Source organism: Rhinolophus ferrumequinum, chromosome 13, assembly GCF_004115265.2.
Source record: "Rhinolophus ferrumequinum isolate MPI-CBG mRhiFer1 chromosome 13, mRhiFer1_v1.p, whole genome shotgun sequence".
Lineage (NCBI taxonomy): Eukaryota > Metazoa > Chordata > Mammalia > Chiroptera > Rhinolophidae > Rhinolophus > Rhinolophus ferrumequinum.
Genome location: NC_046296.1, coordinates 41,535,821 through 41,553,373, shown reverse-complemented (window position 1 = coordinate 41,553,373; position 17,553 = coordinate 41,535,821). Strand labels below are relative to the sequence as shown.

Genomic DNA, 17,553 nt, shown 5'->3' with positions numbered 1-17,553 from the left:
TGCATGCAAAGAGACTAAGATTTTCATTTGGAGAGAATAATCATGGAGGATATAAATTACAGTACGACGCAGTAATGAGGAACAGCAAGATGAGGTTTAAGTGACATAAGCTACAGCCAGCCATTCAGAGGGAGACGATTCCAGCTGAGGGGGAGAGAATGAAGGGCGACTCTTCCTTCCCAGCAGTGTTTCACTGTTCTCTGCCTCGTTTCTCTCTCTATAAGGCAAATCCTGCCTTCCATTTATGTACAAACAGGGCAGACAGAAATGTGCCTACAGCCTTGAGGGAGAGGTCCCAGTATGACAATCACAAATGAAGGCAGAAGCCACCTATTGTCTACTGAAAAAACCCCAACTCTACACTATGAAAAACAAGTTCTTTCAACTTCATAATCTGGGTGAGGAGTAGTGATAATCCTTGAAGTATGTAACTTTCAAAGAAAACAAGTATCGATATTATTTCCCAATAGCATAGGCTTAAAATGCTTAACTAACTCTTCGTTTTTGTACCTAATCCCTTTTTAAGACTGGTACAATCAAAAGGTGCTGTGAAATAGTTTAAAAATATATCCAAAATGTATTTTCCCCAAAAAAAATTTTTAATTAATTTTTACTTTTCAATTAAAATTGACATTCAGTATTATTTTATATTAGCTTCAAAACAGCGGGTAGAAGTTTATATAACTCGCAGTGATCCCTCCATAAGTCTAGTACCCATCCGGCACCACCTAATTTATTTGATTGTTGGCTAGATTCTTCAGTATCGCAACTAAAAAAGTTTCTACTGCTTAAGTTCCTACGGGTGATTTCCACTGCCACGTGTTTAATGAAGATTGTTATTTGCACCTCAATATTTTTCAGAAAGAAGAAAAGCAGATTTCACTGAAAATTTATCTAAAGTGAAAATGACTCAAACGATTTGGGGAAAAACATCCCGAAAGTCATTTGCAATGAAAATAAGCAAAAAAAGGAAAAAGCGAGTGGGGGACCTCTTTTTAAAAGCACCCGAGTGAATAAAAGGCAGTGGAGGGATTTCTCCCGCAGATATTAATCTGATGCTGAGACTTCAGTTACCAGCAATGGAAGGCACGTTCTATCTCAATTGATACCACATTGGTCCAGAGATGGCAAAGAGCCTGGTTCAAGTGTCAAGCTCGTGACTAGATGGCAGAGCTTAGACAGAAGCAGGGCTCTTGAGTCTAGGGACTTTGCTCTGTTCAGGACTCTGTGGTGTCACTTAGGTTTGGGGCAGACTTGGTTTCCTACAACTCTTCAATTCAAACTTGAAACTTGCCTGTGGAAGGGAATTCAAAGGTACATGTCCGTAGATATTTTAGTCTCTAGAAAATCCCAGACAAGTGGGCACTGGTGAGCTGTATTCAGGGAGCCAGTTGGGGTCCCTTCTGAAGCACGAGTAACTCTGCTTTGTGGTATTTGAACTGAAGGGTGAATGATCTTAAATTGAAAGCGTCATATTCATATGGTAAAGGGCTGTGTATCTGGATCCAGCAAAGCATCGGGGACATAAAATACACTGGATCAAAAACAAAACTTATAAACAAAACACTGGGATTAGCATTATCATTTCTGTTCCAAGATGATGCAATAATCATAACTGCACACATGCATAACTTTGGAAAATCCAAATCAGAAACATCTAAGATTTAAGTCAAAAAAGACAATCAACCAACATTTAAGTTTATACTCCCAAATGTGGGATAAGGGACCAAAATACTAATAATATTTACAAACACCTTACAGACAGGAAGGAAATGGCAGGTAAGTATATACATAAATCAAAAGGAAATAAAAAGCTGTTGTTGGGCCTTCAATCTTCTCATTGTGCAATTCACTTTAACAGTCAGAGCAAACTCTGTGCTACTCCCACGAGCTGAAAAATTTCTCTTTAGCTAAACTCAAGAGTGTCCAAGAGCCTGATTAGAGCTCTTCCAAGTACATAAATTAACATCAGCAATGCTACAAAATAAAACGCCGCCCATCCAGTTGGGCATATATCCATCTTTGAAGCTATTATCCCAAGTCAGAACAGCCTAATCTTTACCATGACTAGAACCACAAACACTGTCTGGAATGACAGCTTTTATGACCAATCTTTCACTTTGTTTATGATGAGTTTTCTCAGAAATAATTTAAATCAACTGTACACAGTTTTATCAGATAAAATCGCTTCTCGGCCTTTTGGCTAAGATCAAATGCAGTTTTATCAGATACACTACTTTTTAAAAAATCTGTTTATGTTCACCTTCCCAGTGTGATTATGAACACGTTAGGGTAGCACAGGGTTGTTCCTATAGCACGTTGATGAAACACAAAAGTGGGTTTTCTAAATCCAGGCTACTTCCGCTGAACCACAGAAGATAATCAAGAAAGAAAAGCCAGCCTTCCTCAGTACCTGGCCATAGACCAACTCCTTCACCCCAGGCAATGATCCCACAGATGTGAGCCTAAAGGAATGGCAGCATCCAATCACGCCACTGTCCCTACTGCAAAAGCAAAGGAAAGAGCACATCCCATTGCTGGTGGGGACATGACTTCAATGTTCCAAAACTGGCCTGTACTCAGACACTGACTGTATATAGGCTCCTCGTTGCTCCTAACGGCACAAATTTCAGGGGCTATGGGCCTACTCAGTATAGCTCAAGCTCTTGGCTACACAAAAGGGAGCTGGTCATTTTGGTGTACTAGAAAGAGTACACCCAACACTCTTGACAGGCACTATACTCTTGAGTTCATATTCCAGCTCTATAACTGACTCTCTTTCTGAACCTCAGTTTCGTCAGTAGGAAAATAGGGGTGATGACACCTCTTCTCAGAGTCATTGTAATCATTACGTCCAGTTCAGTGCCTGGCAAATAGTTAAGGCTCAACAAAGGCTGAGCCTCTACTACCTACTGACCTCTCTGCTCAGAATACTTTCTCTTTCTTGCTTGTTCTCTGCATTTTGGGTCAAAATCTACTTTTTATAACCCCCTTGAATAGCCTAACCAAGTACCAGGTATGACCCGATTACCATCTACTTTATTAAAATCACCTGTGTGTGGGCGGGGACAGTTCTGATAATGTGTCATATCCCAGATTTAATCTTGCTTCTCAGAGTGATGCACAGACCAGCGACATCAGCGTTACCTGGAAGTTTGCTGGAAAGGCAGACTGCCAGGCCCCACCCCAGACCTACTGGATCGGAATTCATGAGATCCCCAAGTGATATGTCTACATCTGAAAGTTTGAGAAACACTGTTCTATAACACACATGGACATTCAATCAATCAGAGCCTACTGACTTTCTAAGGAAACAATTGTGGCAATTGTTTCTGCTGGTGGTGGTGCTCTATGAATCTTTATTCAGGTAGAAAGCAACACATGACCAAAAGCATTTTCACTGGCAGGATGGGATAAATGTACGCGTTTTACTTTGCACCTTTTGAGTTTAAAATTGATGCACTAAGTACACTGACTTTAAGGTGATATTTAAATCTTCTATATTAATGCGATCTTTCTTATATGTAGTAAGTGCTTTGAATATAATTAGTAATATGAGCATTCTGATTATATATAAACTAATAAGTAACAGTTAGGAAGGATACTTTCAACGTAGTAATTTCTGGTTTCTAGGATGCAACACATAACAGCCTGATTAGTAATTGAGCTTCCACAAATTGAATGTTCTCAACACAGGATGACAAAGTTCTAAAGCGTATCTTTGTTTCTACTGTACACTGTGACCCTATGCATGTGCCTTTCCCCACTCCCATCCACTTCCTGAAATGGTTTTTAGTTCTTTGCAGTTAGATGTGAAAGTACAATTTTTAAATGCTCTTGAAAGTAAAATTACGACCCAAATTCCTAAAATGAATCACTAAATGCTGGATAAGGAGACTGGTAACTTTGTGTATCAGGAAACAAAACCCAATCTGAGTGAGTCATCTCTGTGATCATAGATAACAGTCACAGCCAGGGCTTGGCGCAAACAAATGGTTACAGCAACCACACGTCTGAATCTCAGGTTTAATGGTTTCTCACATTAAAATGCATCTGTCAGCTCTGTGAAACCAGGAAGTGGAACCCAGGACACCACATAAATAACAAACCTACTCTTAAGTTTGGTATATTTTAATCTTCTGCTCTAAGTCCATTTCAATTTTTGGTAGATACATAAAAATGAAAGTGCTGTTTTGTCAAGAGGTAAGCAGAACGGTGAAAAAAATTAACAGGGCTTCTGAAATAATCTCATAAGACAATTTCAATACTTTTTGGAAGCCTACTTATTGAGGCCTTTGATCCAAAATGAAAAAGGTGATCAGAAGTTGGCAGATACCTCAAAAACTATAACAGAGGAAGTGGTATGAGGCTCTAGAAGCAGAAAAGCCTGTTATCATTTGATTCTATGCATAATCTGTAGGCATGGCTCTTTCTCAGGTACTCTGAGCTTGAAAGAGAAGATGAGTGGGTAGTGAACACGGCACTTCCATCTAGATGCTAGCCCATGCACACACTGGCAAACTCCCCTGTAGCGAAGAGCCAGAGGTGCTCTTGCACCCCTGGTCCGGGGATATATGCCAGGACCAGGTCTGCCCTATTTTGGTCAGGCTCAACACAGGGATAATACAACACCCAGGCGATGCTTTTCAAAGGAGGGGTATCTCCTATCAACACTGCATATCCATTGGCAGGCAGGGCCCCAAGGAAACATTACTTAAACAGTAGATATGAGCTCCTGTACCCACAATATAAGCACTTTCCTTTGAAACATTGGAGACCACTTGGGGGCAATGGCAATACCCCCAGGTCCTTTCCTTCACTAGACCCCTCCCAAAGTAAAAACAAAACAAACAAAAAAACCCCTATAACTTGTAAAATACGAACAAGATAAAATACCCCATGAAGCCCCCATGCCCACCCTCCTTATTTCCACGGAGCATACACTACCTCATAATGAAGGGAATGAAAGGTGCCATGCTGAGAGCAGAAAACGTGCCGTCCATCGGGGAAGGGTAGAGTCTCCCCAACACCAACAGTAAGAGAAACATGCTTGGATGACGGTTTAGTTCTCCTATATCACTGGGAAAAAAAAATTTACATAAAAGATTTAACATTTAAGAGGTGAAGCACTAGCTTCAACCATTTTTCTCATTAAATAATTATGTATATAAAGTGAGACTATGAATAAGGGAGAGTTTGTCTTTTTTCATTTTTTCCCTCATTCCCTTGTTATATTCCTAATGTGCAAATGAGAAAGAAATACTGGCAAAGCCATGAATTGGGCTTTTGCACACAATTCTCTTCTCAAAGCTAATCATTTGATAATTTGAGTCTGCTGTTTTGATTTGAGTAGAGAGGTGCCTATTCCACAGTATGAAATATGAGACTTTCAACATCCAAATGTACCTAACAAAGCACGAAGAGTCACTTACTAGGGTCAGAAAGGCCTGTCTGCACAAATGACTAATGAGGAAACGTATCATAAACAGAGGTAAAATTCACTGATGTTATTTTATTTTTTCCATTACAGACTAGTATAAATTCATACCAAGTACAAAAGTGGCTTAGAAGAAAAAGAAACTGTATGTTCTAAGATGTCCATAATAAAAATTCCACCACCAACGATAGAATGTGATTGAAAGAACAATGGTGGACTCTTCTACCTGCCCTGATCTGAGTGGAAACTCTCTTACCATCTTTGTGTTTCCAAAGTCCCTGGCCATCTTTGCTCAGGAAGACCAGGACCATTTCTGATCACAGATGACCAGACTGGGCAGCTAATTTCTGTAGTTTCACAATGGTCAGCCGTAACAGACCAGTGATAAAAAATAACAAGTGTGTGTTAATACTAACTATATAAACACACACATTTTTACATATAATAGGAAGAAAATCTTCATAGAAGAAATCACCACCTGCTTCTAAGAAACTTTCCTGTACAACACTGAAAACAGGATTTTTAAAATGTAAAATAAAATATAAAAATAGGATTTTATACAACTTTTCAGGTATAAATCTACTAGAGAGTCAGGCAACGTGACATAATAAAGAAGCACTTAAAAAAAAAATCCATCCATGTTACAAGGAAGAAGCTGATTAAAAATTGTTGCCTGGAGGGAAAATCTCCATAAAGGAATTCATGTACTTGTTTTCACTTTGCCCCACCCTATTCTCTTCTTACCTGTCCACAGTATTGGCGACAGCTTCTAACTGTTTGAGAAGAAAAGGATAGAGTTCCGGGAAACGAGAGAAAAATTCACTCCCTGTCATTCTGCGGAGGGAGAAAAAAAGAGATAAATTACTATCATTTGTTTCTTCTAATTTGATAATAAAGTCTTTTTATTTTTATTTTTTAAAAGAGAGATAACTCAGGTCATTTCTTTAGATATTTAATGACATAAAATTAAGAACAAAACCTACATCTGAAGAATTTAACAACAGAAACAGTACATTTAATTTTGCTTTGGGAAGTGCTCTTAATGTGTGGAATTTTACCTCAAAATTTAAGATTATGTATATTTACAAAAACTTGATATTAAATTGTCAGAAAAAATACATAATTTGTGAAAATGCCAAGTTTCCAACAATTAATTTGGACTATGAATGTAGTCAACACCTAGTTGACTGAGACTGACTCAGCTTCATCAATAAGGGAGGGTCTAGGACAAGCTTTCTCAAAGTTGGCACCAATGACATTTTGGACCAGACAATTCTTTGTAGTGGGAGGCTCTGCTGTGCAGAATGTTCAGCAGCCTCAGTACCTTGTACTCATTAGATGCCAGTAATACAACACCTTCCCCCCGACTCCCCCAAGTCATGACAATAAAAAATGTCTCTGGACATTGCCAAATGTACCGAGGGGGAAAAAGGTCCCTAGTTGAATCCAGCTGACCTAGAGTTTGTTTATCAGAAGTATAAGCTTGGTGTGTGAGGTTCTGGGGATCTAATACCTGTGAGGATTACCTTTTTCATCTTTATAAAAACTACTTTTAAACTCCGACAAGATCCTGAAAATAGTTCCTCAGACTGCACAACTGACCAAAAAGCTCAAACTAAATATAGCATTTAATTAAATACTTTGTTTCCATAACTATTAAAGAACTACTCTGAAGGGGTGACATAAATATTTCCTAACTTGCCCCATTATCAGCTCTAGATGGATGCTATTAAGAGCATGCTATTATCATATTTTTAAAACTGCAGTATACTTTACAGACACACAGCGAAAAGCTTAAATTTTTAGTGTACCAGTTGATCAGTTTTCACAAACGCATACACTCATGTAATCCACACCCCTATGAAGACTCACAAAATTTCCATCATCCCAGAAAGTTCCCTTGTTCCGCTTCCCAGTCAACTCCCAATCCTCAAAGCAATCACGATTTGATTTCTAGCACCACAAGTTGGTTTTCTCTATTCCAGAACTTCCTATAAATGCAATAACACATTACATAATTTTTTTGTGCCTAGCTTTTTTCACTCGGCTTAAAGTTTGAGATTTATCCATGTCATTCAGTGTATCAATAATTTGATCCTTTTTTATTGAGTATTATTCCATTGTATGAATATAGAGTTTGCTTATCCATTCTCCTCTTGACACACATGGACTGTTTCCACTTGTTGGCTACCATGAAGAAAGCTGCTATGACCATTCTTGTATAAGGTTTTTTTATGGACATGTGTTTTCATTTCTCTTAGATAAATTTCTGAGAATAAAACTGCAGTATGTTTAATATTTTAGGAAACTGACAGTTTTCCAAAATAATTACTATAGCATTTTACACTCCCAACAAGAAGAGTTTTAGAGGCTCTACATTTTTCCAACATTTGCTATTGTCTTTCTTTTTTCCATTTTAGTCATCCTAATGGGTATGAAATGGTATCTCCCTGTGATTTTGATTTACATTTCCTTGATGATTAATGATGTCAAACACATTTCATGTGCTTTGATCACTGGTATGGCCTTTTGTGAAGTTTCTATTCAAGATTTTTGCCTATTTTTAAATTAAGTTGCTTATTTCCTTTACCATATATATGTATTGCATGTACTTTCTACTAGTCTGTGTCTTGCCAATTTATTTTCTAAATGTATTTTGATGAACAGTAATTTTAAATTTTTTTTTTTTTTTAAGATTTTATTGGGGAAAGAGAATAGAACTTTAGTGTGTACTTCCAGGACTTTTTTTTTCCAAGTCAAGCTGTTGTCCTTTCAATCTCAGTTGTGGAGGGTGCCAAGTTGTTATTCAGCTTCAAGTTGTTGTCCTTTCAGTCTTAGTTGTCGAACCAGCAACCCTGTGGTTGAGAGCCCACTGGCCCATGTGGGAATCGAACCGGCGGCTTTTGGAGTTAGGAGCACGGAGCTCCAACCGCCTGAGCCACCGGGCGGCCCAGAAGTTTTAAAATTTTGATGAAGTCCAACAATTGGATCAATTTCTTTTCTTTTATGATTTATGACTTCTATGGCCAAAGAAATCTTGCTTATCTGAACATCACAAAGATATTCTGTTTTCATCCACAAGTTTTATACTTTTAGCTTTTATGTTAAGGTCTATGATCCATCTGAAATTAATTTTTGTGTATGGTGTGAGGCAGAGTTCAAGGTTCCTTTTTTCTACATTGGTGTATCATATTTTTAATAGGGAGATGCCATCAGGAAAGATATGTGCCTTAAATTGGAGAGGTGGACCATGTTCATGGATAAGAAGATTCAATATTACATAAAGATGAAACTCTCTCCCAATTCAATGCAATTCCAATAAAAACAGTGTGTGTGTGTGTGTGTGTGTGTGTATGTGTGTGTGTGTGTGTAACCGGACAACCACATTATAAAATGTATATAGACGTACCAAGGGCTAAGAGTAACAAAGATAATCTTGAAGGACAAGAAAGTTGGAGGACTCATCCAATCAGGTAGTTAGAGATATTATAAAACTGTAGTAATTAGGACACTGTGGTGACAAGTAGGCCAATGAAATAAAACAGAGAGCATAGCACCAAACATACATGCACATAAGAAAGCTTGATTTATGAAAGAGCTGTTACTACAGATGATAGTGTTATGAAGATCACTGGTGCTATGATAACTAATTATCCAGATGGATAAAATTAAAATTGGACCCCAACCTCCCATTATATACAAACTTAAATTCCAGCGACTTCAAGACTTAGACATAAAAGGTTAAACTGTTAAACTCTTTAAAAGACAATAAAGAATAGAATTTATTGAACAAGGACCACAAAGCATCAACGAGTAGGAACAATTAATATAATCAACTATATCAGTTAATATATTTTTAAAAATTTTGTACACCAAAGAAAAAGCATGAAGAAAATACAAAATAGTATACACACAGAGTATTTTTGGCTGAGGAAGAGTGTGAAATATGGAGACTTAAGAGACTTAAAGACTAATGAGACTAAAAAAGACTAAATATAACATGTGGACCTTGTTTGGATCCTAATTCTAACAAACTAAAAAAGACATTTCTACGACAATGAGGAAAATCTGAATACTAAGGAATTATTAACTTTCTTAGATGTGATAGTAGCAGGGCAGTATTTCTTTTTAAACTCTTATCAGTAACGCATACTAAAGTATTTATAGTAAAAATAACATGATGTCTGAGACCTCCTTTTCAGGAGGATAAGAAATGGATAAATAAAATTGGCAAAATGTTAGTAACTGTTGAAGCTGAGTGATGGATATACAGGGCTTAGTTACACTAGTCTCTTTACTTTTACATGTTAAAAATTCCCTTAATAAAAACTAGTTTAAAAATTAAAAATAAAAGCATTGTACTTGACAAGCCACAAATGGGAAAAAGTTTGTAATACATCTGAGAATTACATAATTAGTGTTCAGACTATATGAAGTAAGTATAAGATGAATAACTCAATATATAAAAGGTCAAAACCTACAAAAATACAATTCAAATAAGATAAACATTAATGGACAATAAACAAGTAAACATAAGAAATGATATTCAACTATACCGAGAGATCATTTTATATCTTCAAACTGGCAAAGATTTACTATAACAATTTTGAAAAATAATTTGGCATTTTCTTGAAAGCCATGGATGTTCTTATCCAGTGACTCAGAAATGCTGTTCTTACATAAATGGCCTAATAAACTTTTGGACATGAACACCAGAAGGCTTGTATAAACATATGCATAGCAGCCATGTGTCCATCAACAGGAGTACTGTGGTACACTCACACAATGGAATAATGTATAGTAGTAAATCTGAATGAACTACAGATACGTGCAGCAACATAGATGAATCTCAAGGCCATAATGTCAAGTAAAAAAAGCAAGTTACGGAAGAATATGTACAATATAATCCTTCTAAAGTTTACCACAAAACACCACTAAATCATATACCTCTAAGGGAAACAAAATTTATGTGACAAAAAACAAAACAAAAGCAAAGGTTAAGGAGGGATAGGGGTGGTAGATGACGGTAAAGGGGATCAAATATATGGTGATGGAAAGAGAACTGACTCTGGGTGGTGAACACACAATGTGATATATAGATGATGTATTACAGAGCTGTGTACCTGGAATCTATGTAACTTTACTAACCATTGTCACCCCAATAAACTTTAATGAAAAAGAAAAGAAAAGGAATAAATAAAAACAAAATTGACAAAAGTAATCACTTCTCTCTAAGGGGGGCAGAAAGGAAATGGAATTACGGAGGAATATATAAGGGGCTTCGAAAGCAATGCTCCATTCTTAAGCTAGGTGGTAGATCCAAACGTTTGTTGCATAGTTACTCTTTTAAACCATACACGTATTTTATAAATTTTCTTTTGTACCTATTATATATTCAGTGAAATCAATTTATTTAAAAAAGTATTTCCTTACTCCATTCCAAATTACAGATCTATCGAAAACTTATTGAGTATTTTATGAAAAATGTGCTTATTTCCTCTTTTCATTTGTTAGATAACTTGATGGAAAAAAATAAATGCAAATGTTAAAAGAAACACTCTAGACCCCTCCCACCCAGTGCTCCTCCTCATAAGAAACTATGCAAAAGTACCTTCGCTTTTCTATTAAAAAACTCAGTGCCTACTAGTCCATACTTTTAGTTTGGCCTCCCACCACTCCCACAAGTATGCATATTATATATACTGTTATGCACCTTGATTATTTTTCATCTAAACTATATCTGCAAAATCATGCAATATTAGGCACACTAATCTATTTCTTTCCATCTAATGGCTGCAAAGTAATCCACTGTACGGTTGAATATAATTGATTTAATCCTTAATGATAGACCTTTTGGCTGTTACTAGGTCGTCTCTTGCTGTTAACAAACTATGACATAAGTAAATCTCCCTGTTAATAAATTGTAAACCTGGGTTTTGCAGGGTCAGTGTTTTACATAGGGAGAAGGCGAAACCATTCTACTACAGGCTATTGTTACATTTTTTACCACCTCCAAGAGGTGGTAAAGAATATCTGTTTCCATTTTTGGTAGTCACTTAAAGGTAAAACCGTTATGAGTTCAGTACTGGGATCCCTGCGTATGCATATACTTGCCTATACAGAATTTCTCCAACTACAAAATAAAGCCTGGTGAATATGATTTCTTGAGGAATCAGATATTAATTTCCAGGAGAGTAAGTCATTCCCTAATGGCCTGATATCTCTTGGTGGAGTCAGACAGACAAGCATTCTCACTTAAGCAGACCATATGATTGTATCTCCATGATCTAGAAATTGCCTTGATAAATAACTGGCTCTGCTGACCACAATACTGCCAGAGAAAAGGGCTGTGGAGCTACTATTCTAAAATTAAAGTCATGGTGCGGCCAGTTAGCTCAGTTGGTTAAAGCTCGGTGCTCTTAACAACAAGGTTGCCAGTTCATCCCCACATGGGCCACTGTGAGCTGCGCCCTCCACAACTAGATTGAAACAACTACTTGACATGGAGCTGATGGGTCCTGGAAAAATACACTTAAAATAAATAAATAAATAAATAAATAAATAAATAAATAAATAAATAAAACTAAAGTCATTGTTTTAATTGAACTAAAGCTAATTATCCCAAACAGCAAATTACCTTATTCAGTTACCTTAGCGAACATTTAACAACTAGTCTATCTTGGAAGATATATGAAGAAGGTACATTACTCAATTCGGTAAACATCTTAACTGTTTTGTTCTTAGTAGCTTGGTGGGTATTGACTACATCTTTTAAAAAATATTTAAAAGTATTGTGTCCATGCTTGATGGTGTAGGACTTTGAAGCATCAACTGGGCATCTGTCAGGGTTTAAGAAAAACCAAAATTATTTTCTAAGGAGAATTTTGACCTTGTTCAGATACTCTGAACACACAGGAGGTCCCTCTTTATTCTAGTGTTCTGAGGCTCCCCGATATTGTTAAGAAAAAGTTGATCCTATTTCTGGTTCAGCTGGCCTACAAGGCCAAGGCTGCAATTTACTGCAAACACGCAGGAGTTGAGCTCCACGTCCCCGCCAGGTAGCACCATCTCAACTCTGCATCGGCCAAGGGCTACCAAAGACTTGGCTAAATATTTATGCAGTGCTGCCTGAATGATACGCAGTATTAACAAGTCTTGTATATTATAAAACAGGGCCTAAAGAGGCAACAGATAGGAGGATATCAGAATTATTTTAGGGGATTATTCAAACTTCACTCACCCCTGATTCTCCACTACACCAAAAGGTCTACAGCATCTTAAATCCAGAACTTAGGCTACTAATATATTCATTCCAGCCCTCAACTAACCAATGACTACATTTTATGGATAAACTGAGTGGATAATTGCTATTTATAATAGTACCTCTATATGGAGGCAGTTCACAGTTTTGGGGCTGCCCGTGTAGGTCTGTAATCTAGCCTTATTTTAAAAGGCCGAGGTCATGGAACCATTGTAGTTCATATTTGAATCTCCCTCCTCTGAATCCTGGGACATGTGAGTTTTACCTCTCACTTGCTACTTAATCAAAACTGTAGTGGGATCATATTTTTCTCAAGAAAGTAGCCAACACATTTTGTAAATACCTCTATACTTCATGTTGAGTATTGTGCTAGGTCTTATGGGGGATACTGACAATATGAGGCAGTCACTGCTCTTAGAGCTTGAAATATGGTTAGGAAGGCAAGGCATATACATAGAATATAACTAATAACATAAAGCAAACCAGGGTTAAGGGTCAAATAAATGATGCTTAGAGTTGGAAACGATATCATTGGGGGCTGGAGAGGTTACGGAAAGTTTTGTGGGAAACATGGAAACCAAGATGAGTCTTGAAAAATTGATGAGTGGATTAAAACAGAGAGAAGACAGCAACTCGGTAGATAAATTGGCTGGATGAACAGAGGACTTCATGACAAGAGAAAGTAGAAGAGGTAGGATGACACACAATTTTTAATAAATTTGAATACTAGGCTAAACAGCTTCACCTGTGTCTTACAGGAATTGAAAGCTCCTGAACAGAAGAGATGTGACAAGAGCAGATAGACTAGAGAGTAGAAACATGGGTGGTAACTCAACGAACAGTCATTAAACGTGTACCTTTTAACCTCAATTAGAGCATAATTATCTACAGGTAAGGGACCGTATCTATACTTCCTTGCATCTCTCTTGAAACACAGCACAACACTATGTAAATGTCAGTGGACTGGTAAATATTTTGGCAATGAATAAATAAATAATATTAGCCAGAGAAGAAAAAAATTTAATATAGTTAACTGCAAAACTGCCTTCGGCCTTTTTTCTTCTCAGTAATTGGTATCCACCCAACTTCCCAAACCCCAAACTCTCTATGCATACTGTCGACAGGCAAATTTTGCTGTTTCTATCTACAGAGTATCTGTTGACTCTACTTCTCTCCATCCCCACTGCTGCCACCCCAAGTTTCACTGCTAGTATTATCTCTTGCCTAGATACTGTGTCAGACTCTCTCACCGATCTCTTGGCCTCCCATCTTCCCCCCTCTGTAACTCTGTTGTGATAAGAATTCTCTTTCTAAAATACAAAATCTAATCATGTGATATTCTGAGATTAATGGATCCCTACTGCTTTTTGAGTCAAGTCTAAGCTCCTTAGCCTGATTTACAAAGTTCTGCTTAATCTGACTCACTTGTTCAGTTTTTTTTTTTTTTTTTTTGCCTCTCCTCCTTTCCAACCTACCCATATAGGATTTTTTTTGGTTCGATCAATATTCCATACTCTTTCTGGATCCCAGATCTTGGCAAATGTACTTTCTGCTAGGAAAAGCTTCTCCCCTTCCCTATCCTAACTCCAAATAATCCTTCAGTTTTAGGCTTAGGCCAACTTCTTCAGGGATACCTTCCCTGATGTCTCAGATCTGGATTGGGTGCCTGTCACTGGTGTTACTCCGTAATCTCCCCATCATACCGTGTTCCCCCGAAAATAAGACCTCACCGGAAAATCAGCCCTTGCATGATTTTTCAGGATGACATCCCCTGAACATAAATCCTAATGCGCCTTTTGGAACAAAAATTAATATAAGACCCGGTCTTATATTCGGGGAAACACAGTAGCACTTGAAGCATGTCATATATGGAACTTCCTATTTACTTTCTTATTTTTCCCACCAGATTATACATTCTGCGTGGGCTGAGACTGTATCTTATTTTTCCACATTATCTCAAGTACGAAGTGTGATACTCAGTTCACAGCTGGTGTCTAATAAACAGTTGCTGAGTGAATGAAGCAAAACAAAAGGAGAGTCCTTGATACAGTCAAGGAGAAAAGGATTTATGACTTAAGATAGTAACAGATTCATCATTTCTTAAAGCACCTCAGTAGCTATATCTGAGGACATTCAGCATCTCATGTGAATGAATAAACTGAGTATCCTGCCAGGGCTTGAAATTTTCTTAAACACAAATATATAAAGCTTGTCTCCCTGGTTTGCAAACAGTTCAATTCTAGTTCACCCACAGAAGCAAACAGGCTGATCTGTTACCTCCCCAGATATAGCAGGCCCGGGGGGTAAATTCTCCAGTGACAGGCATTTCAAACCTGTTTATCTATGTGGCCAAAAACTAGCCCGGCAACTTTATGAAAACAAGAGAAGTGGTAACCAAAAGGAAAAACTAAACCTCTTGTAAGTTCAAGCTCCTAGGAAGACAAAAAGGAGACCATCAAAAATGGTGACAGACGTAAGTGAAAACAAATAAGCCAGGATAGAGCGTAAGAATCAGATTTAACTTGGGACTGTCAGACTATACAAAAGGTGAGTTATTCCCTGTCCTCTCAGGTAAGATTATGCAGGCACAACTGATGAGAGGCCCTTGAGGAGACACAGAAGCCTCCTGAACAAATCTGCTTGTTTAGCACCACGAACAAGGTGCCAGGAGCACAGAGGAGTAGTGAGCTCTGTGAAGGCACACGCCCCTGCCCGACACGGACAGTGCGGGAGTCTCCCTGAGCCCAGCCGGGGCCCTGAACGAAGTAGCCAGGCAACAGAGGTTTACTGAATGAATGAAAGTGTGGCCTGGCACTGTTTCGTTTGATTTAAAAAGTTTTTAAAAAATTATTCCAGCATTACTTGTTTGTTGGGGAAGAATTTGACAATAAAGAACATTTGGGAAAAAACACCACATACTCACCACACAAATGTAGCTGCCAATCTATTTTAATGTCTATCTACGCCTTTCTCCTCCTTATATTTTGCTCTATAATTTGCTTTTTACACTTAACAACATAGCAAGAACACGGTTCCATGTCAATGTGAACCCATTTTGATGTAGTGGCCTCGGTGTGGCATGCTCTCTCTCTGTGCCTCTCCCATTTCTGAACATATGTCTGGGGCACTAACCCTGATGGACTCTTCCCATCTTGGCTAAGCCACCTGTGGATGGCAGTCCCTACTCCAGCCACATTCAGAGCTACCCTTTGTCCACACACTCCACGTCTGAACTTGGCAATGCCGAGAGTCTAGTTTTCGAGAGCTTCTGAGCTTTCGCCATTTTCCTAGTCTTTGAATCCAGCCTGCCACCTAATACATTTGAATCTAACCTAGCCTAGAAAAGACCTTCACTTGAATCAAGCTTCTATTTCTCTTAGAGACCCTGTCCTAAGATCTGCCACACATATAAAACACTCAAATGCTAGAAGCACATGCTTTTGAGCTTAACAAAAGCATCCTGATGAAAACTATCATGCGATGAAAAGGAGCATTTGGTGAAATGTGTTAGAAGTAAAAATAAGGTCTCCCCATCCCCCGGTTCCTGCATACACATTCCCCATCATTCTCAATCGTCTCAGGAACAGGGATCAAGAGAATAATGCACAAAGGTATAAAAAGAGAAAGCTAGCAAAGGCAAGCAAAAACATGCAAAAACATAAGGAGTAGACAGCGGCAAAGGCATAGCTTGCACCTGGTTTGGAAAAAAAAACAAAACAGAACTTATTCACAGACCATGGAGCAAACACCATAAACCTGATTATTAGATGAAAACAAATGCTGAAGGCAAAAGCCTGGAGGTTTTCAGTTGGTATTTCAAATGGGAACCCAATAAACAATGAAAACCTAGATGCTCCCCAGATTCTGGCCTCTAAAACTACCCCAGAGGAGAGAAATCAGCTGAAGGCCTGTGTCTTCTTGCCACAATGACTGCTGATAAAAACAGCAAGTTCATCTTAAGAAAAACAGTACCCCAAATGGAAACAAACCTACAAAGAAGACAAGGCACGCCAGCCGCCGGCGGATGTACATACACATGCGTGCACGCGCAGAATCTTCAAAGAGTGATCAACTGCAAAGTAACAAAACAGAAACAACTAATAACAAAGAAATCTGGGTTTGGAATCTCACAAGGAAGCCCATTTCTGATTCTGTTCCTAGAATCCTCTCCCTACCTCTGACTGGGGCTGACAATGACATCTCTCCCTAGAGTAGTAACAATTTAAAAAGAACGAGTGATTGGACAGAAGAGATGACAGGGGTCCCAGGGTCAGAATCTCATACTCAACAAGCACTTGTAATCATTGTTATGGTTCCACCAGGAAGTCCTGTTATTAAATTTCAGGCAAACCATGTAGGAAGTTAAAGGAAAGGCATCTTCCTCAGGGCCTCTGTTCTAAGTGCAATGACCGACCAGGTCTCCTGCAGTCTCATTTCCTTTCCTATCCCCTGTAGACAGCCATGACATTCATGCACTTGTTGAATGCTTTCCTAATCCTTCCCTTCAGGAACTGCTTTCCAGGTGGAGAATCTTCCAAATCACAATATTAGCCATCACTGTACTATACCTAGGGGAGAAAGTGAAAGGTCTTGGTTCTGGAAGTGCACTGCCATTCCCCTTGTGGAATTGTTAGCCGAGGGGTGGGCCTGGAAATACATTTCCACTCAAACACCCATCTCTTGAATTCCTCATGTGTGCAAGGTCCCTTTCCAGCAGCGTATATGGGTATTTTTATAACAGAAATTTTCTTAGATAATCCCATCATCTATACTATCTCAGAATCAGTCTATCTCTAAGAGTTAATTCAATAGTAATTTTCTAAACAGTTTAAGGTGGACTGTTTCCAAAGACAGC

The 17,553-nt window shown here is 38.2% G+C and overlaps 1 protein-coding gene across 3 annotated transcripts in view; it reads right to left on the bottom strand.

The window, feature by feature from the left end:
- The window catches only part of THADA (THADA armadillo repeat containing), a 291,641-nt gene that overhangs the window by 156,099 nt on the left and 117,989 nt on the right, over positions 1-17,553 (bottom strand). For all 3 annotated transcript variants that reach the window (XM_033125139.1, XM_033125141.1, XM_033125140.1), the window contains exons 27-28: positions 6,182-6,271; positions 4,948-5,079 (exon numbers count right to left, since the gene is read on the bottom strand). In XM_033125139.1, coding sequence (XP_032981030.1) covers positions 4,948-5,079; positions 6,182-6,271 — 222 coding nt within the window. The remainder of the gene's footprint in view (positions 1-4,947; positions 5,080-6,181; positions 6,272-17,553) is intronic.